The 25160-nt window shown below is 42.4% G+C and overlaps 1 protein-coding gene across 7 annotated transcripts in view; it reads left to right on the top strand.

Annotated features, from left to right (window-relative positions):
• Positions 1-11480: 11480 nt before the first annotated feature.
• Oma1 (OMA1 zinc metallopeptidase) overlaps positions 11481-25160 on the top strand; it is a 52799-nt gene continuing 39119 nt past the window's right edge. For 2 of the 7 annotated variants that reach the window (XM_087548129.1, XM_087548133.1), the window contains exons 1-5: positions 11502-11670; positions 16098-16553; positions 18857-19085; positions 22084-22257; positions 22359-22466. In XM_087548129.1, the coding sequence (XP_087404255.1) occupies positions 16117-16553; positions 18857-19085; positions 22084-22257; positions 22359-22466 (948 nt within the window). In that variant the 5' untranslated portion in view covers positions 11502-11670; positions 16098-16116. 7 annotated transcript variants of the gene reach the window in all.

Genomic DNA, 25160 nt, shown 5'->3' on the forward strand with positions numbered 1-25160 from the left:
CTATTTTCTTACCTCAAATACCTGTCTTTTTGTTGCTGCTGAGACCTGATTTATACCTCTTACGTTGCTGCTCCCTATAGAAATCGGAATGTCTCCTTCTCTCCCTCAGTCTCTTAGCAGGACTCTAGCCCTCGTCAAGTCTCACATTTTCAATCTTCTTGCCACAGACTGCCAGGTGCTGGAATTATAAGCATGCTCCAAGCTTAGCAAGATCTTTCCCTTTTTTTAATTTTAACTTTTTTTCTTATTAATTTTATATCCTGCTCACTGCCTTCTCCTGGTCACTCCGTTCCACAATCCTTCACCCATCCCCTCCTCCCCCTCTCCTCTGAACAGGTGGGGGAGGGGACAAGGCTAGGTGCTTCTTCTCCCACTGAGACCAGACAAAGGAGCCCAGCTAGAAGAACACATCCCACACACAGGCCACGACTTTTGAGGTAGCCTCTGTTCCAGTTGTTCAGGACCCACATGAAGGTCAAGCTGCACATCTGCTACATAAGTTCTGGGAGACCTAGGTCCAGCCCACGTATGCTCTGGTTGATGGTTCAGTCTCTGAGAGCCCCAAGGGGCCAGGTTAATTGACTGTGTTGGTTTTCCTGTGGAGTTCCTATCCACTTTGGGTTCCCAATCATTCCCCCTATTCTTTTATGAGTCCCCATGCTCCATCCACTGTTTGGCTGTGGGTGTCTGTATCTGTCTGAGTCAGCTGCTGGGTGGAGCCTCTCAGAGGACAGCTTGCTCCTGTCTGCAAGCATCACAGAGCATCACTAATAGTGTCAGGGATTGGTGCTTGTCCATGGTTGGACTTCAAGTTGGGCTGGTTATTGGTTGGCCATTCCCTCAGAGAGAGCTTTTCTCAATTGGGGATAGGGAGATAGCCAGTAACGTGCTTACTTTGCAAAACCAAGGACCTGCACTGTACCTTCCCCAAGCCTATGTGGAAAAGGCCAAGAGCAGGGGTGTCCACTTGTAGTCACAGCACTGGGGAAGTCCGTGGTGCATGCACACCATTCAGTCTAGCTTACTTAGCCTAAGTCTAGGCTAATCAGAGATGCTATTTCAAATGAAATGAAACATAGCACAGCACAGCACAACAGAACAAAACAAACAAACACAAACACAACACAACACAATAAAACAGGAACTAAGTGGGCATGCCCAGGTACCAACACCCAAGGCTGTTCTCTGGACTCCACATGAACTCATATACATGTGTGCGAAAGTGTACCCATATGAACATGTCCACAAACGTACTTCTTCTTTGAATGGCTACAACAAATATGTGTTACCGTCGCAGTCATTCCTATATTACTAACATAATTTATTTACATATCCTTCTGTGGATTGCCATATTTCAGGCATGGCATGGTCCCTAGCTTCTTGAAATCAGAGCAGTGGTGATATCCCCAGCAGACCCTCAATGAGGTTGGCACTATTAACATTTGATGGTAGAGGAGTGTGGGGGAGGCCATCAGACACTTTCCTGAGATCAAAGTCACTGCCTTCTGCCTGCACACTCCTCATCCCAGGGCATGTAATCATATCCCGGGAACACATGGCCTCGGAGGTGCTGGAGTATGTAGGGGTCAGGTACAGGGGACCTCACTGAAGGGGTGTAGCAGGAAGGTAGGGTGGAGAAAGAGGCATCAAGATTAGCTTGTGAAAGAAACAGATGACAGAGAAAAAGGTGGGAACCCTGCCCCTTTCTTACCCACACCAAGGTGTACACATAAGGGGTTGAGGGGGACCAGTGCCATTGAGCTCCTGACTTTTCCAGCTCTCTGGCCTGCTTTGTTGCTCAGAAGTACTTTTTCTTAATACATCATCTGTTTCTACCACATTCCTGTGTTCCTGGAAGTCTCAGCAGTGCCCTCGAGACCCCAGTATCAGCCTATAGAAGTTGGTAAGTCACCAGACAGATAACATTTATGTCTGTAATCTCTTAATGTCCTCAAAGGAGGCTAGGATGCTTGTGTTTGCCTGCCTCCCTCCCTCTCTGCATCCTTCCATCCTTCCCTCCCTCCCTCCCTCCCTCCCTCCCTCCCTCCCTCCCTCCTTCATCTTCATCGTTCTTTTTCCCCTCAAAGCACAGGGATACCAGGGACCCAGCTGGGGAGATTGTGGGCCTGGTGACAGAACAGGTGTGAAAGGAGGCTTGACAACAGCTGGGGACACTGAATCCAGCTTTCTTCACAGTTTATGATGCCACAAGTCAGGAAAGAAGAGGAGTCTCCAGAAATGCCCACATCCACAGCATGCCTGGCTCCTGGGTTCCCGAACACTACCGCTCCACGAAACACTCTCACACTGCTAGTGCTTACCCATCTCTACTCCCTCTTCTCACTTTCTTCCAGGACAGCCTTGATGACCCAGCTCGAGTATGTGATAGCTATGGTAGCTATGCCTGTATCATGAAGGTTCTTTAGAGGACTGACTGAATCTCTCTCTACAGAAAAGGTATGTATTAGTGTGACTTACGGGCTGTGGTCCAGCTAGTCCAATAACGTTTATCTACCAATGGAAGATCCAATGAGATAGTAGGTATTCAGTCCCTAAGGCTGGATGTCTCAGCTGGTCTTCAGTATACACCAGAATCCTGGAGGCATGGGCTCTACTGACAGTGAAGCAATGAACTTGCCCGTGAGATCAAGAGCAAGCAAGCAGAGAGCAAAGCTGCTCCTTCCATGTTCTTTATATGGGTTTTCAGCAGAAAGTGTGGCCCAGACTCAAGGTGGATCTTACCACCTCAAAGATCCAGATTAGAAGTGGGACTTCCCACTTCAAAGGATTTAATTAAAGAAATAAAATCCTAACAGATACACCCAGACCATTGGGCTTTAGTTGATTCCAGATATAGTCAAGCTGATAACCAAGAATAACCACCACATGCCTATAGCCTCTTGACATCCAGATGATCCTACAGAAAGCCATCCCTGAGTGTGGAGGATGCAGTGTGTTGCGAAGGCTGACTGACTCCATTGCCTGCAGCGTCTTGACCTGGACACCTGGTGTTTTCATCTGTTGCTTCCACCAAGGTTCATGAGTCTTGATCTGTCCTTCAGGGCTATCCCTTGAGGGTTCGAAGGCTAGCCCTAATGGCATCAGAGACAAAAGTAAAAGGTGAAATAGCAGCATTGCCTGGTAGGCTAGGCCTACCACTGTTCAGGGTCTGGATGCCTTGGGTTGTCCAGCTCTGGGGAGTGAGGGGCACAGGTTAGGAGGGCAATGAATTCTCACCCCTCTCACCATTCTGATTAACTTTGCTCTGCACTCCTCACCCCTCTTTTGTGTGAGCTCGGGGAAAAGCAGAAGATCTACGAGGAAGCTGAAGGCATGTGGATGAACTATTTGGTTCAAGTCCCTATGACCATCTGTTTGCACTACAGGCTCTCCCAGGCCAGAAACTCCCTGAGTGGGATTCTCACATCCCAGCGGGATGCACAGATGTGGGATGATGAAGGGGAGTCTCATCACAGGGGTGAAAAGTTATACTGAGAAACATGCTAACAATGATAAGGCCAGGAAGTTACAAAAGCGAGGGCAGAAAATCCTGCCTTATTTCTCAAATTTTCAGAAACTTCATCAGCCTGAAGCCCATCTAAGGATCAGGCTCTTCTGAGCTAACATTTCATCCATTAGTCAGCCCCTGCCTGACATCCATAGAAGACTTCAGTAGCTACTACACATGGGACCTCAGAAGCCACAGACTGTGTTCAACAACTGACATCTGAAGAAGGACAAAAAGGAGCACAGAGAGGGTTCCAAATCATTGTACTTGTTCCTGGGTCAGATTCATCTCTGATAAACCTGAGCGGTAGAAGGACAGAGGCCAGACCTGCTGATATGCAAAGGCCAGGGCCCTGCACAGGTGCCCTGAACTAAGAGCCTCCGGTTTATGTCCTATAAGTGATATTGTAGAGCCCTTGCACTAGAGAGCTCCTTGTCCTATTCCCAAAGCAGGAAGGGGCCAATGACCAACTGAGGGCATGCGAAGAAATAGGGTGACAGGAAGACAGAAAGGCAGCCTTACAGATCTCCCAAGATTTAACCTTGTTCCCCACAGACTGCAGAGATAAAATATTTCTTCTTTTTTCAAAATATACTCTGATTTAATGAAATTGTGTCCTGTCTACTCATGGTACTGTCCTTAAGTAATTGTGCGTCATTCTGTACCTAAGACAACATGGATAAGTCTTTATCTGTTTCTAATGTTTCTTTTTTTTTTTTCAAAATAATTGATTAGCAAAGCCTATGGCCACTTCAGTTTTAAATTGTGTAATAAAATTAATATTTTTGTCATGCTGGATTTGTGTGTGTGTGTGTGTGTGTGTGTGTGTGTGTGTGTGTGTGTGTGTGTGAATGCAATGCAAGTGCTTGGGGGATAGAGTAAAAGGCCTGAAACTGTTTTACACACTTAGGTACTCTTAACTTTCTAAGACCTATCAAAATGGGGTCTATTAAATAAGCGTCCTAAAGTCTTAATATCCTTAAATGCTACTTGTTTATTTATAATAATATCTATTGCTGTATAATATAAGCATTTAAAAACATTATTAAAGTTGGGGATTTAGCTCAGTGGTAGAGCACTTGCCTAGCAAGCACAAGGCCCTGGGTTCGGTCCCCAGCTCCAAAAAAAAAAAGAGAGAGAGAGAGAGAGAGAGAGAGAGAGAGAGAGAGAGAGAGAGAGAGAAAAGAAAAACAATCATTAAAATTTGTGGTCAATTATGTGTGTACACATGAATGCCCATAAAGACCAGAGGCATCAGACAGACCACCATGGGGACAACAGTTGTGTGGTGCCTGACATGAATATTGGGAATTGAACTTGGGTCCTATGTAAAAGCAGTTTGTGCCAGTAAACACCGAGCCATCCCTCTAGCTCCATAATATGGAGGTTTTGCTAAGCAATAACAATTAGCATTGGCAGCATAATTTTGATACAAATTTTCTCCAAAAATAGGTTCTAGAAAGAAACTAGGTTTTTATTTCATTTTTTCCTTTAATAGTCAAAGGTGACAGAAAAACAAGAATACCTAAAACTACTTTATGCTAATCAAAATACCTCTAAGAAATGCACATTAAAATACTTTTATTAGATTAAGAGTGATGGATTTGTCCTACAATATTCCTAATTCATAAATGATAATTGTGAGATTTTTTTTACTGATGCTGTAGTATATGTGAAATGATGGATATATTCTTGTCAAATAACTTTATGTAATTTTTCTTTGTGTAACGAAAGTTACAGGCAATAGCATACCGGTAATAAGGGCAAGGTAGAAGCTAGATAAGCTTTTGTGTATGTGAAGAGCAAGGGCAGTGTTAGTGAGGAGAGAGAGAGAGAGACACAGAGAGAGAGAGAGACAGAGAGAGAGAGAGAGAGAGCGAGAGAGAGAGAGAGCGCGCGCTAAAGTCTTCAAGTCTAATTGTTAACTTACAATTGTGATCTTAAGGCATAGAGTTTATTTCCAATCTGCCTGAGCTCTCCTCTTTTAACAAAGGCCCAAGGTTTTCAAGGATCTTCTCTTGTCTGATTTAAGACTAAAGAAAAAAAAAGATAGTCATTTTAAAACCAACTGTTGCCTTTCTACCACGTGAAGCCCTAGAAATAATCAGGTTAGGCGCAGTGTCTCACTCTTCATTTATGTGAAGGGTCCTGACTTTCGAAGTCCAGATATTGGATTAAGGATTGTGTAACGCTATTGAGAAAGCAATCAGATAATGGTCGAATTTAACATTGACAAATGAGGGGCTGGAGAGATGGCTCAGAGGTTAAGAGCGCTGGCTGCTCTTCCAGAGGACCCTGGTTCAATTCCTAATGCCCACATGGTAACTTACAACTGTTTGCATACCTAGTTCCAGGGATCTAATACTGTCTACAGGAACCAGGCATATACACGGCACACATACACACGTGCAGGTAAAAAGCTCATACACATAAAAAGTAAGAGATTTTTAAAAACCTGACAAATGAGAGATCTGAAGAAAAGCTTTAAAAACCCTTAAAAAAACTCTGAGGAAACAAGAGGATGTCTTAACTTCTTAAATACAAAGATCACCCCTGTTTTGTAAATTGATCAGCATTGTTCACCTTTCGTTTTGGTTTTCTTATTCCTTTTTGAGCACTTTTGGTATTTCATGATTACTACTTTCCTTATTTTATTCCGCATTTTTCATATTCTTAATTACATAATCATTAGTGTGCCTCTTCCCACCAGGAATCCAAAGAATTTCATCTCAAGAGCAAGCTGGACAAGGATGGCTTCTGGGGCAATTGTAATCGTTGCTTTCTTGGCTCTTGCCTCACCCGGAGCCATTTTATAATGATGCGACTGCTTCTTAGACCCTTTAAAATTTCTGTGATATGTGTGTCTTTTAATATGTGAACGTTTCAAGCCAAACTCCTATGATGCAGGTCTCCCAGTGATGTGTCATCTAAAGCCTCGTCTTCCCCTGGGGAATAGAATAAGATGCTCTGTGGTCCTCTTACCAGGACGGAAGGAGTTATAGACGACTACTCACCGTCCTTCAGCTTCAGCAGAAGCTCTCAGTGGGGAATCCAGGAGGGAGAGTAGGATGAAGAGAAAGGCAACAAGACTGAGTCTGTCTTAACCACCACTCACTTCACAGGCACTTCTCAGACGAGAAGTGGCAGATGCCCTAATTTATAGGTTTAGAGAAATGTGTTTGGAAGGCAGTTTGATAACATGCCAATTTAGCAATGGAGTAGCTTTGCCCTTAGGGCCTATGAGCTCTTCAGCCAGTTTTTTACCTAGACTTTATTGTATGAGACAAGATCTTTACAATAGGCCTTCAATTCAATCAGAAAGCAATTGGCTGCCCCCATGACATTCATGCCACTGTACCCATGGCTGGTCATTACTTTGCCTTACAGACTCACACCTCGGAATGTATCTAGATACCTCACTAGCATGGAGAGCTCCGAGTTTTTATGTTACATGACCGTTTGTCATGGTCTTCTCAGTGGGGCATCATGGTCATGTGTTCCAGGAAAAGTACAGTGTGGCTGGGAGCTGGTTCTATGCCTGCCTTTCTCAATTTTGAGATTTCCAGGGGTTTTTGAAGCTCTTTCAACCTTACCAGTTCTTCTGTCTGGTGGCATGGCCCACTTGTCCCACAAGATTGTTGATGGCTCCCCCACCCCAAGCAGTCCAGAACTGTGAAAACTAGCCAACAGGGAAGGATTTCTAGATCAGCACAGTGTCATTTCTCCAAGATTTGTGATTAAAATATGCCTTATCATCAAGTTCGGGTGAGAAACCAAGAGAAATGTCAATAGTCTGTGTTTGAGGGATCTCTGGGATCCCAAGTCCAACCACTCAAGGGGAATATCTCATGCATGGCACTGGGTGGTTTATTTGGAAACGTGTGACTTCTGGAAAGAACATTTTCCATGGTATTGAACAACTCCCTTTAAGTACATATTTAAGAAGTTTATCCAGGTTTCCATATTTTTTTTTAGCATCCTGTCTTATTTAGGGTCTTATTGCTGTGAACAGACACCATGACCAACATGAGTTTTATAAAGGACAACATTTAATTGGGGCTGGCTTACAGGCTCAGAGGTTCAGTCCATTATCATCAGGGCAGGAGCGTGGCAACATCATGGCATCCAGTCAGGCATGGTGCAGGAGGATCTGAGTCTTACATCTTCACCTGAAGGAAGCCAGGAACAGACTGAACTTCCCCAGACAGCTAGGAGGAGATCCCCAAGCCCACCCCCACAGTGACACACTTCCTGCAACAAGGTCACACCTTCTAATACTGCCATTCCTTGGGCCAAGCATATGCAAACCATCACACATCCCAACGTTAATTATCCATTTCTCCACATCTTCCGCAGTCTCCTCTTCCCACCTCTTTCCCCATGTCTATTTGCCCCTCCATATCACCTGTGTTCTGTTCAGAGTGCAGAGAGCAAGTGGCTATGATTTGCTCAGACATGAATGGGGACTTCTACACCATACCCTTTCCTCCCAAGGTTCAGAGACTGTCACCAAAGAGGAGGTGGGGAGATTGTACAAGTCAGAGGCCAGGGAAGACTGGGGAGAAACAGTATCATCTAAATAAAACAGGACCATTGTATTCATGTGCCCCAGCCCGCAGGGACATCAACGGAGACCCTGGAGAGGGGAGTGGAATGGATGGAACAAGAGGCTTGAGAAATGGAGATAAGACAGTATTCTGATCAAGTCTTGTTTAATCAAGCAAAAAGCACTTGCTTATAAGCAGAAAAATCACACAACACAAGCTGGTAGTCAGGGTAACGATAAACATATGTCACATCAGAAACTAATGGCATAAGTTTCAATTTCCTGAAGTTTCTAACTAACAGTAGAGTGAAACTTAGTCTTTTGCAGAAGCAAGCTACCGGGAAGTCTCCAGTATTCTTGACTGGTGGTAACCCCATGTATGCTACTTGGAAACAAGGGCCCATGAAGTGGAAAACATCTAGTTCAGGCAAAGATAGGCATAAGCAGGCCGGTGGCCCCGGACATTCATGGTAGCTGTGGGAGCTTGTGTATAAGAATTGCAGAAGATCAAGCCAGTCAATGGTTCCCCATGGAGTGGGAGGGGCTCAGATGAGGACCACTAACTCAATGGGAGCTACTGATGGCTGCTAGAGAGGGAGAGACAGTTCTTTTTTGCAGGGGGCTGGAGGGTGTTCTGTGGTAGGTCAATCACTCATTGGGTTACCCCGCCCCCCCCATGTGTATATGGGCCACATTAATTAAACTCAGTGGGTTATTGAAAAAGGAAAAGAGGACATGAAATTATGAAGGAAATATGGGGGGGGGATCTAGGATGTGTTGGGGGAAGCAGAGGTGAATATAATAAAAACACATTATAGGCATGTAAGGAATTCTCAAATACCAAAAATCTTACATTATAAAAAAGAAAACCAGCAACAAATGAATAGAGCTGAAGTTCTTTAAGAAAGATAAGCATATGAAACTGACCAATGTCAGGGCTGGAGAGATGGCTCAGTGGTTGAACAGAGCATGGCTGTTCTTCTAGAGGTCCTGAGTTCAATTCCAAGCAGCCACATAGCAATTCACAATTGATGCCTTCTGCCAGTGACCAGAACACTTATATCAGTAAATAAGAATAGAAAAAAGAGAAAGGGACCAATGTCAGATAGAGACTGGAACCCGATGCCCATCTGACCAAGATCTACAGGTAAGAGACAAAGCATGTGTAACATATAAATGAGGGGATCAGCAGGCACCATGTAAACAGCTCATAAAGTGTCGAAACCAGGCATCATCGAGCTGCTGACCTTTCTGAGTCTCTGCCCCTCTTTCTCATCCTCAAGTTCTCTTTCTCTTAACAAACCACCCCCGTTTCTATTACTCTCCATGTGTCCCTGGTTCAGTTCCTTGTTCTGGGGCACATGAACATAGAAATCCTAGCACATGCTCTTTGGTGTATTATATTCACCCCTAACTCTCAAGAGGGCCTGGTCATGGCACAGAGGCCACCGTCATTTATGTCCCACAGTGTGTAACCCCTGCAGACACACTGGCCCACAAAAGCAGACTGGAATGGAATAATTTTGTCAGCCTGTGATGGCTCTCACCATCCAGGAGGAGGCATAGAACTGGACACCTCAGAAAAAGTCAGGCAGTAACCTATTAACTAAACTTGGTTCAAAGTTATTTTAAAATGCTAGATGATGTCGCCTTTGTTTGTTTCTTTGTTTTGAGACATGGTTTGTCCAGTCCTAGCTTGCCGGGAACTTGCTATGTAGTTATGCCTGGCCTCAAATTTGCTATGTAGCCTTACCTGGCCTTGAATTTGCGGGCATACTCCTGCCCCAGTCTCCAATGTGCTGGGATTAGAAGTGTATGTCACAACACCCAGAAAATATCTCTATTTTTAAATGAGTTTAAGTATGGATAAATTACTATTAATTGTAATAGGCTGAATACTTGCCCCAACCCCCTTCCTTTCCTTTTGGCTTTCTCTATCTAAGTTCTTTTTTAAATTTTTTGTTTATTTTTTTTACTTTTGATGTGTTTTTTAGTTTTTGAGACACAGTCTTACTCTGTGGGCCATGCTGACTGGGACTGACCAGGTAATCTGGCAACCTGGTCTTGAATTCAAAGTCGCCTTCCTGTCCCAGTCTCTTAAATGGTGGGATTGAAGACATAAGCCACCATGCCTTCTTTTGAGTTTTAAAATGTTGAAGTTCTCCAGGGTTCTGCTTCCCAACTTCTATTTCCTCTTAACCCTTTCCTTAACAGTACCCAAAGTCTGAGTCATCTCTTCCTTGATGGTGATTCCTAGAGTTATATTCCCAGCTCCCACTGGGTTGTAGAAACATTTTCACTTTTATGACTGCTTATAGATATTTCCACAACCCATCTAGCAGATGTGATGAATTGAGTAATCCCAAACCCTCAAAATAGTCCTGCTCTCTGTTCACCTTTTCAACCACTACTTCATGATGTACTCACTGCAGTAACTGTATGATATTGATCTTAATATCACTACCATGCATAGTGTATGTTGGGGTTTAAATCTCGGCTCGCGTCCAGACAGAAGGGGGTGAGGGGAATGGGAAGAGAAGGGACAAAGGGGAAGAGGGCAAGAGCAAGAGAGAAAGAGAGGGAGGAGTGGGCAAGCAGCCCCTTACATAGTGTCAGGCACAGCTGGCTGTTGCCAGGTAACTGTTGGGGTGGAGCTCCGACAGAATACCAACAGTGTCTGTCACATATTGATTGTTGAATGAATACACGATAGCATTTTTGTTTTTAATGTGTTTCTCAGGTAGCCTATTAGAAAAACAGAGTAATTCGTATATCCACAAAGCATCATTTTTTGACTGTGGTGGGTAGCTTCAGATCCCACGGAATCACGTCTGCCAGCGGTATTCACGGTCCTTTGCAAAACATTCCCACAATGAAATCTGGTTGTAGGTCATTCCAGGAGCTGTTGTCACGAATACTGCTGACCTCTTAAAGTTTGGTGTCCCAAAGCGATCGTGGTGAAACAGTCTTTCATATTTAGTCTTATTTTTATGCACCCGTATCACTCTAGAGCTGAGGGATGATTGCCAGTAAGTAATCGGAACTCTAGAATTAATGTTATACCTACAAAGTCATCAGCTCAGTGCAGCTTCAAACCAAGGCATCTTAGTTCTCCACCAGCCCCTGGAATTGCTTTCATTTTGGGCAGAACTGTTGTAGAAACTATAGCAGGCATGGTTTTGCCTGGATCCAACACAGCCATGCCAAGTACTAAGGAAGTGTGTAGCTCCTGGCAGGTAGCTTAAAACTGGGCTATCTTCCTCCAACCACACGGGGGCGCGACGACCCCACAGTCCGCACAACGGCAGCCAGCCCTGGACCGCTCTGGGATGGGGAAACTGACTGACTCTTCCAAGGGCGGGGCAAAAGGCTCCTCGGAGGTCCCAAGGGCAGGAAGTGAGGGGGCGGGGCTTGGAAAAGACGTGCGCCTGCGCGGAGCCAGCAGCTGGATCCGGCTCCGGCTGCGGCTCGAGTGCGCGCTCACGGTGACGGCTCGGCGTTCCTCCAGAGCGGGGCGGGGAGGGCGGAGATGGGGAGCGGGGCCCGGGGGTTCGGGGACCGCGGTGGGCATGGACCGTGCCGAGTCAGAGTGAACGGCCCGGTGGGTGGGCTTTCTGTAAGTTTGCCTCCCGCTGTCGGTGTGGGTTCCTCCTGAGCAGCGCTTCCTCCATGCGTCGCCGGCCTGGCCTGTGCGGGTCTCCCCTTCGCCTCCCCGCTCGTCCTTGTGTAGAGGCACGTGCTCTCTTGCCTCAGCTCGCAGCATCTGCACAGTCGGAGCAGTTCCAGGGAGCTTACTGGTTTCTTCAAAAAACTTGAATTCAAAGATCACTTTTTATGTTATTTACATATCACTTGCGGTGTGACGGGGAGCAACTGTGCTGGGGCAAACTTCAGCCAGAAACGTTAGTCCCAAGAGATGAAAATCCCACATTTGGAATGTAGGAGTTCATCGCCTCCTAGCGACTCTCAATGTCTTGGAGCCCTCCTAAAAGGTTTAGCTTTACAGCATCCTGAGCCAAGGTGCAGGGGTGCTGTGTGACATTTGGAAGCTAAAGAGCCAAGCCTAATAATTTTTTTTTTTTTAAAGAAGCCATCCATCATGTGTACTTAGCTTGAATGATTATTTTAAAGTGCATGTCCTATTTTTGCCAATCTGACAGCTGTTTCCATAGAAACTAGAGGAGAAATAGTAGTTTTTAGTAAGAGTTCTTAAAACTGTCTTCTAGCCATCAGCTCTGAGTGCCAGTGAGCGCACACTACTTGCTCATTCTGAGAAGGCACTTGAAGAATTAAGGGTTTGGAATGTTCTTAGAGGCTAGCAATCCAAATTGTTTAATTTTCTCACATCATTAATTTCCAACTCCTACAAGTCTGCCAGCTATGTTTGTTGGCCTGCCGCAGTTCTTTCTTAGGTGCTGTGTAGAATAGTGACTGGCTCTTTGAAAATGTATAAACAAATTTCTCTCCCCATTAAAAAATAAACATTTTAAAGATTAATCAGTGATTACAGATTAACAACTACTCCTATTCTGGATGACACTTGATTGTCAGTGACACAAAATGATAATGATTTTAATTATGTATCTAGTGTTTGGGGCTTTTGTTTTTACCTTCCTTTGGTAGGCTACTTTAAAAATGTTTGCACCTGCTCTGGAGTGAGCATTTTCTCATATGAGCAGATCTGAGCAGTGTGAATAGGGTGTATGGAACTTGGATGAGAGTTTATTTTCTGAGGAATATCTATAAACTAGATTTAGCAGTGGATGAAGGAAGCTTGGAGAAGGTGCCTTAGGAATTAGGGAGCTGGGAGTAACATTAGGAATTTTATTGAAAGGCTCACAGAGAACTAGTGGAAATTACAAAAGAGCTTGCTTGCCTTAGGACTCACAAAGTAACACATCCTGTAAACATTTGTTGCTCAGAAAGGAAATACTGGACTCTTTCTTATGAGCACCATTCTGTCCCCTAAATTACATGTAGGCCTTTTCTAAGATTTATCTTTGTATCTATTAGCATGTTTTGTCTTTACTAGTTGTACAGATTGGGCAGGTGTTTTTTGTCTTTTCTCTGCGTTGTATCTGCTACACAGAGTGGCAGCTGACTTGTAGCATTCACTCATATAATGAATGAATGAATCAATGAATAAAACAACCCTGAACCAAAGAGATATGTGGATGTTAGGTTACGATCATCAGGTTTTATTAATGTTGGTTGGCAACATTTTAAAATAGGTAAATTTCACATTAAGTCTGAGTTTGTGGCTTTTGTAGAAAGGTTTGCAACATTTGGCAACATAAAGGACAGATCTTGTTATGTTGTTGGCCCTCCTTTGGGTGATCATTCACATCTTTCTGGCCTGCATCTGTCAGGCCAACCTGCACTGTCTCATATAAGTCCTCCTGTTAACTTTAGTAAAAATTCTGCTCCTCAGATGCACCAAGCCACATGCCAGGGCTGCCATGGTGGTCAGCAAAGGGAATATTTCTGTAGGAAGCTTTATGTAGTGTTGCTTTCCACATTGGACTTTGCCTCTTAGCCTGTTATACGGAGGTTTTGTTTTTACATTGCCTTGAACAGCTCTGTGACTCAAGTGCTAGAATACAGGCTTGCTCTTCTCAGCTTCAAGGCTCTCCTACGTAGTAGCACTTCCTGCTGTTTTTAGGTTATCATCTTTGTTGTGACTCAGAGCTCTGCATCATTCATTCATTCATTCATTCATTCACTTATTTATTTATTTATTCATTCACTTATTTATTTATTTGAGAAAGGGTTTCTTTCTGTAGCCTTGGGAGTCCTAGAACTCGCTCTAGGAACTGTAGACCAGGCTGACCTCGAACTCACAGAGGTCCCCACCAACCTCTGCCTCCTGAGTGCTGGGATTAGTGGTATGTGCCACCACTGCCCACCTGGTCTGATTTTAGGTTGCTTGGAAGAGGCGTTGGTAGTGAACTAAAGTGAAGCAGTTAGAATATAGTAAAATCTACAACTCAGGGCCCCAGAACCAGGGTGTGCTGGACTGAGGTAGTAAGGAGGTAGATTGGCAGGACTGAATTAAAGTGGTCTTTGGTCTTTTGGATGTTAAAATCCTAGGGCTAATTCTGTATAGTTTGGTACATAGTCTGTAGAAGATTGGGAAGTTCGTGTAGGGAGGATCTCTCAGATTGTTTTATGACACATTTAACATTGAAATATTAACTTGCACATGAACTTTTACAGCTGCCTCCTACCATGAAAATGTCATTGAGCTCAATTATTTGTAAGACACAGAAACTGGGTGAAGAGAAGAAATTACTTTAGAGAGATGCGAAGCCCAGGCCGAAGGAAAGCACAGTAGGGTCTCAGAAACATGGAGGCCTTCAGGTTTCTTATCCATGAATCAGTGTCAGCATCCTCCCATCCCCCACCCTTGTTTCCTCCCTCGCTCCCTCCCTGTGATCTCTCACATATCATAGGTCCATTCCATTGTCCTTTCTGTGCAAGCATGTGCAGAACTTTTCCTTACAAGTCTAGCTTGCATGCCCTTTTTTTTGCTGCAACACCAACTCTAGGTTCTACGTTCATCTTTATGTTCATATGCTGGGTACGACTTAATGTGAAGTTTTCTCTGTGGTAGGTGTCTACTGCCTTTGAGACCAATGGCCATTAGGGACTAACATGATGTCCTGGCCCATTCTGTAAGTTGAGGGACAAGTGTCAAAGCTTTACAACAATAAATCATCAGATTTAAAAGAAAGAAAGTATATTCATGCTGCTTTTATAGTTTGATTTCTAGTAAAAGAGCTTGAGTACACTTTTCTGTGCGAAACAATTCAATAGCAACTCTAATATCCTTGTCTACTAATACTTCCATTTGTATTAGTTAGGAGTCCGCTTCCTTTGATTAATATTTCTTCTATGAATTTCATTTAAAATTGTGAATTATATGTTGCTAAATGTTTATTTGTTGATTCTTGATTTTTTTTTTTTTAAAAGAAAATCCATGATGTGGTTACTAGAAGCAGCTTGATCTTTTCTTGTTGTTTTTCCAAGCTGGCTCTTACCTGAGAGCTAAGAAGCTACTCGCTGGGTTTTTGTTTTAGATTTTGTTACTGGGGCTAGAGCAGCTCTCACAGCAGTGCTAGACTCTTTGGAGTTCCACCCAGTTTCTGTGAATTACAAATGAGAAGTTTTCCCACTTTGAGCAACGGGAGCGGACAGTGCACCCTGTCAGGTGGACTGTGCCTGAAATTATGGCTCTCTAAGCTTTCGCACGTGTGACCAGCTAGTGCTCAGCTGAGTAGGGAGGAGCCCGCACCGACCTGGGAGTTCCCTCTTTCGGTTTTGTGTTCCCTTCTTCGGCCCACAAGCCCTTAGCTTCCTGGTCCACAGGCATGCCCAGCTTCACGCCTTCAGTCTAGGGCAGACGTAGGCGTAGTCGTTCTCGTGTGTGGTTTGGAAACTCACCAGCCGGTTCTCTGGGGCAGTTGTAATGGAGTCTTGTTACCCACCTTTCAGTCCTTCATTGCCTCTTGCCAAGTGTGTGGAAATCCTCCTTTTACGTGTTCCCTTTAAGAAGTCAATTTTAGGTGGCATTAAAGTCCCTCTTTCTACGTCCTGATTCTAACCAAAAGCCTCAGGGTTTTATTGGAATAAATAAATTAAAACTCTTAGAGGTAACATTTTTAAAGCTAGGCTTTTCTATCCCCTGATATTTCATTTTACTGTCAACTGATACACATTTGCTGTTTTATCAAAGCTACTTATCATCTGTGAAGTGATTTGCTGATCAGATAGAGTCCCTGCAAACTTAAAAAAAAAAGTTCTTTCTTTAAGTGAAGCGAAAAGATTCAAGTGTTGCAAATGAGCACTGGGTAGTGAGTGATCTGAGACTGTGAATGTCCCTCTGGCTCGTCCTATGGAAGGCGCTGCTGGGGGTGGTGGGCAGACACACAGGCATTTACCCCGAGATGTCCAGGACGTGTTTCTTAGGTGTTACAGTCCCAGTTTGTAAGCACATATTCCACAGGTGTCTACGTCTTATGTGTGTGTATGCGTGTATTCTAGATAACCAAGCAGAGGTAAGATGAACTTCCTTTATGGACTGCAGTCTGCCACAAGAAATCGGTTTCTCTCTGGAGTGAATACGCTGGCCCGCAGGAGAACGTGGACCCCACCAGCAGGCTGTCCACTGGCATCGAGGCTCCCAGCAGTAAATGCAAACTGGGGACTTAGCACAGTCAGTCACTGTTATTCAGTGATCTTACTGCCCAGAAACTTTCATTTCTGTAGGACTCTCAAGAACAAAAGATCAAGATGCCTCTCAAGTGCCCAAAGCAAGGAAATGGGGGTGCTCACCTCCAATTGGACGGTTTGGGGTGATGCCTCATGTTCTCCGAACTATGCCGCCATAAGAGAGGTCCGGAGTTTCCACACATCTGCGCCACGTCAGGCCGCTCCAGTCCCTCTCTTGATGCTCATTCTGAAACCAGTGCAAAAGCTCCTTGCTATCATTGTGGGCAGGTAAATATACGTTTATGTTAAAGCTCCTGAACTTTTATATTCACATTTGTATCAACTTATAATAATTTTTAATAATTAAGCTTTAATTATTTACTGTACTTTAAAGGAGACCTTTCCCTATGCCGTATTCACCTTAAAATTTGAATTTCTAAAGGTAAATTCTGCCAGTCTTATGTGCATGATTTTAATAATCTTGAAATAATTTGTTGCAAATTTATTGTGCAGAAATGTGAGCTTCAAGTTTTTGTTGGTAGAGATATTTCCAAAGGATTTCACATTTCTAATTACAGGGATAATGGGAAGCATTGGCAGCGGTTTGTGTAACAACAGCACTTGAGAATATTGCCTTTTGGTTTCTGTGGAATTTTAGGCAGTCAGCATGAAATGAAGGGCTTCATTCATATAATTAGAGGCTCAGCCTTAGCCACATTAATAAAGCTCACTCCACCATTCTGTTTTCACAGGATTTTGTTACATTTCTCTTGGTAGTCCTTTATAACTGTGCATTTTATAGCGAAATGGCTGTTTCTCAACCTTTCTCCTTATTTCATGAAGGTTGAAGGAGGCAAATCTGTCTCTTCATAAAGTTTTGTTATGATTGTTAAATATGCTGACCCTCCTTGCCATCTGCTTCCTTACATTCTAACAACCCAGTCTACTTCTATTCAAAATCCAAGAACTTCTCTGTAGTGCACTTAATTCTGTATGTTTGAGGCTGACAGAAAATAGGTATCTATGTTGGCTCCTAAGTAACAAACCCCTCCTCATTTGTAGGGATAATCACTTTGTGATTTCTGTTCCTATAAAATGGCTTGATTTTGGTTTTGATTTTTCTATTATACATTTCCTCTTATAATATGCCATACATATGTTATAAGTAAGTAGTAATCTGTAAACGTTGCAGTGGGAAATAAGTATACTTCATTGTTTTGTGGCCTTTCTGGTTCAGTGGCTTTCTCTAAAGTGATTCACACACATCCCCATGTTCGTCAGCTTCCTACACTGTGATGAAGTAATCAAGATAATCAGGGAGCAAAGACTTACTTCGGTTCATGCTTCCTGAGGTTTTGGTCCCTGGTTGCACGGGCTGGGCCCACTCATTGCCTGCTGGTGGGAATGTCTCTCAGAGGAGACTTGTCCATTTCCTGATGGTCAGGAAGGCAAAGACAGAAACAGGCAGGAACTGGGGTTCTAATAGCCCCTTCAAGGCCATCTCTCCAGTAACCCCACATTATTTAACCAGTCCTTATCTCCCATGGGTTATACCACTCCTAGTTATGCCAGAGGACAGGGGCCAAGCCTTTGAAATTGAATACATAGACTTTTGGTTGATACTTCCAAATGATAGCATGAACTTAATAAAATTATAGTAACTTTACAAAATTGTTTTGTAGAATGAATTCTTGTTAAGGGAGATTTCACTGTGTGTGTGTGTGTGTGTGTGTGTGTGTGTGTGTGTGTGTGTGTGTGTGTGTGTTTGATACCTTTTATTAAGACTTAAAATAATGTATGCACAAGGAAATGTTTTGTCCCGATGTTCAGAACATTAGTTGTTAAAATGTTTGCGTACCTAGCCTGGCAGGTTAGAGAACTACTGTTCACTCCTCCCAGCTAACGCAGCCCTTCCCTGATGGCATCTGTAAAGTATCCATTTGTTACTCTGATGCTTCAGTCCTTCACCTCCCCGACCCCGGCATGATAGGTATGATAGTGGAGCTGCTGCTTCTGAGAAGTGCTGCTTATTGCCGGCATCCATGGTGCCTCTTGTTCCTTGCTGGAGCACTGGCAGGTTGTGCTAGAGTCTAAGGGGCAGTGGGAAGGTACAGTTTATCCTATATGACTCCAAGATGCTTGTCTGAGGACTTCTTCCTTGTTAAGTGGTCAGTCTCAGGAACGGTGTCCCAGACTACTGGGTTTTCCTCTAGCTACGCCCCAGGCCTTGGCTAGGTTGTTCTGTGTAAGAAGGTGTTAGAGCGAGCAAATGAGGTGGCACGTGCATCATGATTAGAACAGCACTTAGCATGCGGTAATTAGTAAGTGTTAGTAGTGGGAGCTGTAACAACACAAGTCCTCATTTAAGGGTTTGCCTTCACACTAGCTGATGTGGGAAATTCAAGTGAGCCTTAAGTATAATTTTATAGCGTTGATGACTTTCCATCCTCTAGCTAAGAATTTTATAAGTTCAAAAGCTATGTGCACAGATAAACATAATGGTGGAAGGGACTTATAATGGAAAATCCTAGCTTGTGTGTCTGAGGTGTGAGCATGCAGTTACCAGACGGGCCATTTCTGATTTGTCACAGGGGCATAAGGAAATGGTGGCAAGCACTTCCCCCTGACAAGAAGGCGCTATTTAAAGACAGCGTGAAGAGGAACAAGTGGAGGCTGCTCCTTGGTCTGAGTGCCTTTGGACTGCTGTTTGTGGTGTTTTATTTCACTCACCTGGAAGTGAGCCCTGTCACTGGAAGGAGCAAACTACTGTTAGTGGGGAAAGAACACTTCAGACTCCTGTCAGACCTGGAATATGAAGTGGTAAGTTGTAAGCGTGGTCCGTAACTACACGGCACAAGCTAACACAAGCAGGAAGCTTTTTAAATATGGAAGACGCACTGCTCTTAATTTTAGATTTTGATACTTTAGTCATTTTCTCGAAGGCCTCATACTTGGGGAAGGCATTTGCAGCATGTGCTGGTTGTCCTCCCAGCCAGACAGCTCTTGCTCTTGCTCCAGTCAGGGTCCCGCTCAGGAAAACCTTCCCTGATGCTCAGGCTGGCTCAGACTGTGACTCAGCCGGGTGGAGCTGAGAAATGACTTGCCCTGCCCCATGCTTGGCAGGACTGGCCTTAGGTCCTAGCTTTCCCCCTTTTATTTTCTTTACATTATGGAACTTTCCCTGGTCTCTGTCCATTTCCCTTTATAGGCCAAGCTCTGTGGGACCAACAACCTTGCTGGTTTGTTTATTTTATCCTAGGGTCTAGCACACCATGCAAACTAGTGCTTTGTTTTTATGTATCAAATAAGTAAACATGCTGAGAGAATTTGTATACCTTGGAAGTCAGGTATAAGATAGCTGTTTTTCAAATATTTCAAATAAATTTTGAAATATTATTGTATTTTCTGCCATTATTTTTTTTCTTCTTAAAACAGAGTTTTGCTGTGTAGCCTGGGGTTAGCCCTCAACCTGTGACCCTTATGTCTCAGGCTCCTAGGTGATGAGCTTGCTGGTGTGTGGACCCATAATCACTTGTTTTCTGAATACAAAATAGTTGGTGGGATTCAGAAATATCACCTCGTGTAGAAGTGTAGTAACTCAGGGAGAGACAGTACACAATGTGTTCTTGTGTGTCCTCAAGGATGGGACCATCATTGTATTCTAGTAATTACCACAAAAAGGGATGGGTGGCTGACATTGCTGAATAGGTAATGCTTCAGGTCTTCATGTACTTGGATACAAAGAAGCACATGAACTTATGAAAGGAAAGCTATCATGAATAGTAATGACTTCTTGCTATAAAAGTTGATCTTAACTAAGATAGTAATAGTCTTAGAATACAAACAGAACTTTAAACTGCATCCTAGAATTTAGTCTTAATAAGAAGATAGCTTTGAGAAAAACATTTTGGAAAAATTGGAACAAGTCTTGTAAGAAATTTTAAGAATCTACTATTCAGATAGTTTAAAATTTAAAATACATGCATATATGAATGAATTTGCATATATGAATATGCTATATATACATATTGATCAGTATGTATATATAAGTGTTTTCATGTGACAGACATTTTATTGCTTAATTTATTGGTCTGTGAATTTAAATATTCTTATAGAGCCGTTATAAAGTACTTTAATTATATGGTGTGCAAGCTAGTGTGTTGTCAATTTGACACAAGCTAGAATCATCTGAGAGGAGGGAGCCTCAACTGAGAAAATGCCTGCATTGGCTGGTAAGTCAGCAATGTGGGACATTGTGTTGATTCATGATTGATGTTCGAGGTCTCTGCTCGTTTTAAGTGGTGCCACTCTTGGGTAGGTGGCTCTCGGGTGTACAAGAAAACAAACTAAGCAAGCCATGGACAACACCAGAGCATTCTTCCAGGGTTTCTGTTTCAGTCCCTCCCTTGAAGTACTTGCCTTGAGTTCTTTTGATGGTGGACTGTGGCCTGAGAGTTGTAAAATGGAATATTCCCTTTTCTTCCCAAGAGACTTTTGGTTGTGGTGTCCATCACAGTAATAGATAGCAAACTAAGATATAGATAGAGGACCTTGATTGTTTAAGAAGAGTGAATAGAGGACTTCTATTTGTTTACAACTGTTTTTCTTTAAAAATGATAATTGATGTAGTCTTTAAGTTCATATTCTATGAAGTCATATGTTTTAATGCATCTTAAAAAGATTATCAACTTGATTTATGTTAAAATATACATTTCATGAAAATTAAGTATTTGTAGACTATCCTTAATTTTCACAGTATATATGAGAGAATATCTTATAAAAAGCTTCAGAAAAACTGTTTCCATGTAAGAGATGTTCAGGCATTTCAATCAGCATCATGTGATTTTCCCATTAGCTCTGAGATCTTAGTGATTTTCTTTCAGTCTGTGTGGATCAAATACTTTACAATTAGTGAGATATTGTCCCTTTTTGTAAAAGCTTAAGTCTGTATTATGAATAGGGATTCCATTTAGTGGATTATGAAAGTAATTAATTTTCTTTGACCCTTCTTTCCTTCCCTCCCTCCCTCTCCCCTCCCACTCTTCCTCTCCCCTTCCTCCCTCCACTTCCCTCTTTTCCTCCCCCCTCCCTTTGTCTTTCTTCTTTCCTTCCTTTTTTTTTTTTAATTTTTTTTGTTTCTTTGTTTCTCTTTCTTTCTTGACTGGCACTGGGTTCCTTTTATCCCAGGCTGGTCTTGAGTTTCCTGTGCAGCAGTGATAATCTTGAACTTGTAATCATCCTGGTTACCCGGATCCAGTGTTTGGATCACAAGGATGTGTAAGCACACTGCGTGTGCCGTGCTGAGGATCGAACTGTGGCCTTGTACACGCTAGGGGAGTGAGCACTCTACCACCTGGGCTACAGTTTCCTTTTTTTATATGAAAAAAAATTTTTTTTTTTTTGAGCTGGGGACCGAACCCAGGGCTTTGCGCTTCCTAGGTAAGCGCTCTACCACTGAGCTAAATCCCCAGCCCCTTATATGAAATTTTTAATGTAAGACATAGGCAGCTTTGTTTCATAAAGTTCTTAGGGAATTAGAAATATTTCAGCATTTTGCTTGCATATAGATTAATGGAAAAGAATAAAACTTGGATTGAATCATGTTTATATAAAAATTTTATAATTTATTCCTGTGTGAGAAACCATACTGCTTTTCTATGAATAATTCAAATTTCAGAAATTTGAGCATTTAATATGTAAATTTTTGCACGATTCAAAATTAAAATGCCCAGTACTCATCAGATACCCCACCATGAAGCAGCATAAGCATCTTGTAGTGCAAAATCTCTTAAATAATACTTTTTTAAAAAACATCTAGTGGATGGAAGAGTTTAAAAATGATCTGCTGCCTGAGGAAGACCCCCGGTACCTGACTGTCAAGAAGGTGGTTTATCATCTAACACAGTGCAATCAAGATGTCCCAGGGGTCTCTGAGATCAACTGGGTGGTTCACGTGGTCCATTCGCCCAAGGTCAATGCCTTCGTGCTTCCAGTAAGTAAATTCGTTATATACTTTTTTGTTGTTGTTGTTGCTAGCTTGAGGTCTTTAAGTTTGCCGGTGGGCTAATTGCTTATATTACTCTCTGTGTGCAGAACGGACAAGTGTTTGTTTTCACTGGGCTTTTGAATAGCGTGACCGATATGCACCAGCTTTCCTTCCTCCTGGGCCATGAGATCGCGCATGCGGTCCTGGGGCATGCCGTGAGTACCCATGATGTGCAGTTGTCGGAGGTTGCTTTGATGTTAGCAAGTAGAGTCCTTTAAGGAACTGTCTTCTTTCAATATTCTTCTTCTTCTTTTAATGATGGAATGTAATTACCTTATTCTGTACCTGAAAGAATGTGATTAGCTTATTTTGAGACTGTTTGCAGTCTTTAGTATATGATCCTGAATAATTAGGGTTTCTCTTAAATACTGTTTTTATCGCCTGTCTCTTTTGCTAAAAAGTAATTAGTCCCAGCCTTTAATTATTTCACTTTAAGTTTTAAATTTCCATAATTATTAATACTTGTAAACTAGTCAGAAAATTAATTGTTGAAAAGTGATACTACTATTTAAGTGGTAAATCAGTTTTATTCTTACTATTTTCAAATGATGGCTTGGAATATTGTTGAAAAATGTCTAAATGATATGCAATATGGGATTAATGTTGAGCAGTAATGACATGGCCAGGTTAGTTTACAGAACTTCATCTGATATGCTCCTTCTCATTCGGAGCTTTACTTTATAAGGATGTATCATCCCTGGTTTTTCATATTAGGAAAGTAACATTTGAGAAGACTAACAGTGGCCAGGTAGATCTGTAATAGTTCATGGATGTATTTTTATACCGATTTTTGATTGCTATTCATTAAAAATAAGAATCTTTAATCAGAACATACAGGTAAATATTGTGAAGGATTGCCACATGCTAAACAGTAAGTGCACATGTTATTAACTTCAAATGGAAGCGTGAGTGTTTTTTTACTAATCTTCCTCAAAGTCTTTTAAAATTCTACCTCTTCTTTAGAGGAATAATAAAATGATGTGGGCCAGTGTTGTTCTTTTTAGAAGCATCCCTGATTTCTTTTGATCTACAGGAAAAAGAAAGGTTTCCTAAGTAGAATCAAGAATAAATTTAAGCCATAGAAATAGTATTGTTATCGTGTATTCTAATTTCTCTGAAATAATGGTGTCATAACACGTCAGTGATGAGTTAATGAGTGACACGGAGACTTTCTCTTATGCTACCATCTTCTATCTACATGTTACTGTCTACAGTAATAGGGCAATTCTTGTTTAAGGCTCTATCGACCTGGTGGCTGTTTTCAGCAAATGATCACCACAGCGCACACACAGACACACACACATTATTCTGGATCTGGCATGGAAAAGTAACACAATTTAAGAGTAAAGCTATACATTAGTTTAGATTGTAAAAGCTGAATGCATTGGAAAGTCAAGGCATAGTAAGGTTGGCTATACTGTTTATTTTTTAAAGGCAAGTTAAACTTACACAGTGGGGCAGCAGGTTAAGTACATAGTGTTAAATGACCTTTGTTGTTGTAAAATTATAAAAAAGGTTTTCTTTTACTCCCACTAGATCCATCTTGTACTCTCTCTGAGAGTAATAATATAACCATAAAACTGAAAGTCTTCTGTTATTGTAAAATTATAAAAAGGGGTTGTCTTTTACCCCCTCTAGATCCAGCACCACAGTGCCCCAAGATATCTGGTAGATATCTTGCCATAAACACACATCCTAACTCTGTGGCAGCCTAGTCTGCCGCCACACACTCTCCCAAAATCAAATCGCTACAAGAAAGAGCACACAACACAGTAACCTCTGGTCCAATTGGTAAGATATAATTGCCCACCTAAACATACAAGGCCCTGTACACACCCATCCCTTAAGAACATTCATAACAACCTGTAAAGGTACAGTGTGGAATCTTAACATCCGCTTCCATGTTCTCCTGGTGGTGGCTTCTCCTCCATTCTCCTGTTCCCTCAAACTTTTCTCCCACCAATCCTTTCTTCTTGTCCAATGACAGGCCTTATTCTACCTTATACCTGCCTCACCTGTATGACATCATCCCACAGACCTTAAGGCATAGTCTTTTGTCAAATTGACTGTGAGGTCTAGAAAAGTTTATTCTCCTTGGGGTCAAGAAATTAGCTTTGGCTGTTGTAGCTTTAAAAGGTATTACCATTCAGCTGGTTTGATCTCTGGTCCTCCAGCCTGTGCCTGCTGTCAGTGGAAGGTTACCACTGCCATCAGTTCAGGGCAGTGGTCTGACGAAATGAAGGAGGCAAGGAGCAGCTTTAGTGGAAAGCAGTTAACGCTGCCTTGACAAAGGTCTCTTTGATCAACACAGTGTTTTTCTCTTGGAAATCCTAGGCAGATGTGGTAGTCCATGGCTTTAATCCCAGCATCCAAGGAGGCAGAGGCAGGCGTATTTATGTAAGTTAGAGGCCAGCATGGTCTATAAATCGAGTTCCAGGCCAGCCAGGCTACACAGAGAAATCCTGTTTCAAACAAACAAAAACTAAGAAAAAGCAGTTTCTATTTTTTAAGACTAATAACAGTTATACTCTTTTCATAGCAAAGCATTTCTCTTCATAAATACATTGTCATTTTGATTTTAGTCTTTTGTGGTAAAATAGTTCAATAATTGTTTTACAGCCAACAGCTGTTCCAGTGTGATAGTTGGCTCTGTGAGAGATTATCTTGATAGGTCCTAGTCTGATTTTGGTGCGTGGTGAATAAGCCCATGCTTTTACTTTGTACCAGACATTATTGTACAGAATGCACATTTTATATAGACATTTACTGGTTAATGCTGTGATTATGCCTGAAACGCACAGAACACCCAGCTCTCAGTGAGAGATACCAAACTTACAAAATCAAAAACT

Source organism: Rattus norvegicus, chromosome 5 (assembly GCF_021556685.1).
Source record: "Rattus norvegicus strain SHRSP/BbbUtx chromosome 5, alternate assembly SHRSP_T2T, whole genome shotgun sequence".
NCBI classification, from domain to species: Eukaryota; Metazoa; Chordata; class Mammalia; order Rodentia; family Muridae; genus Rattus; species Rattus norvegicus.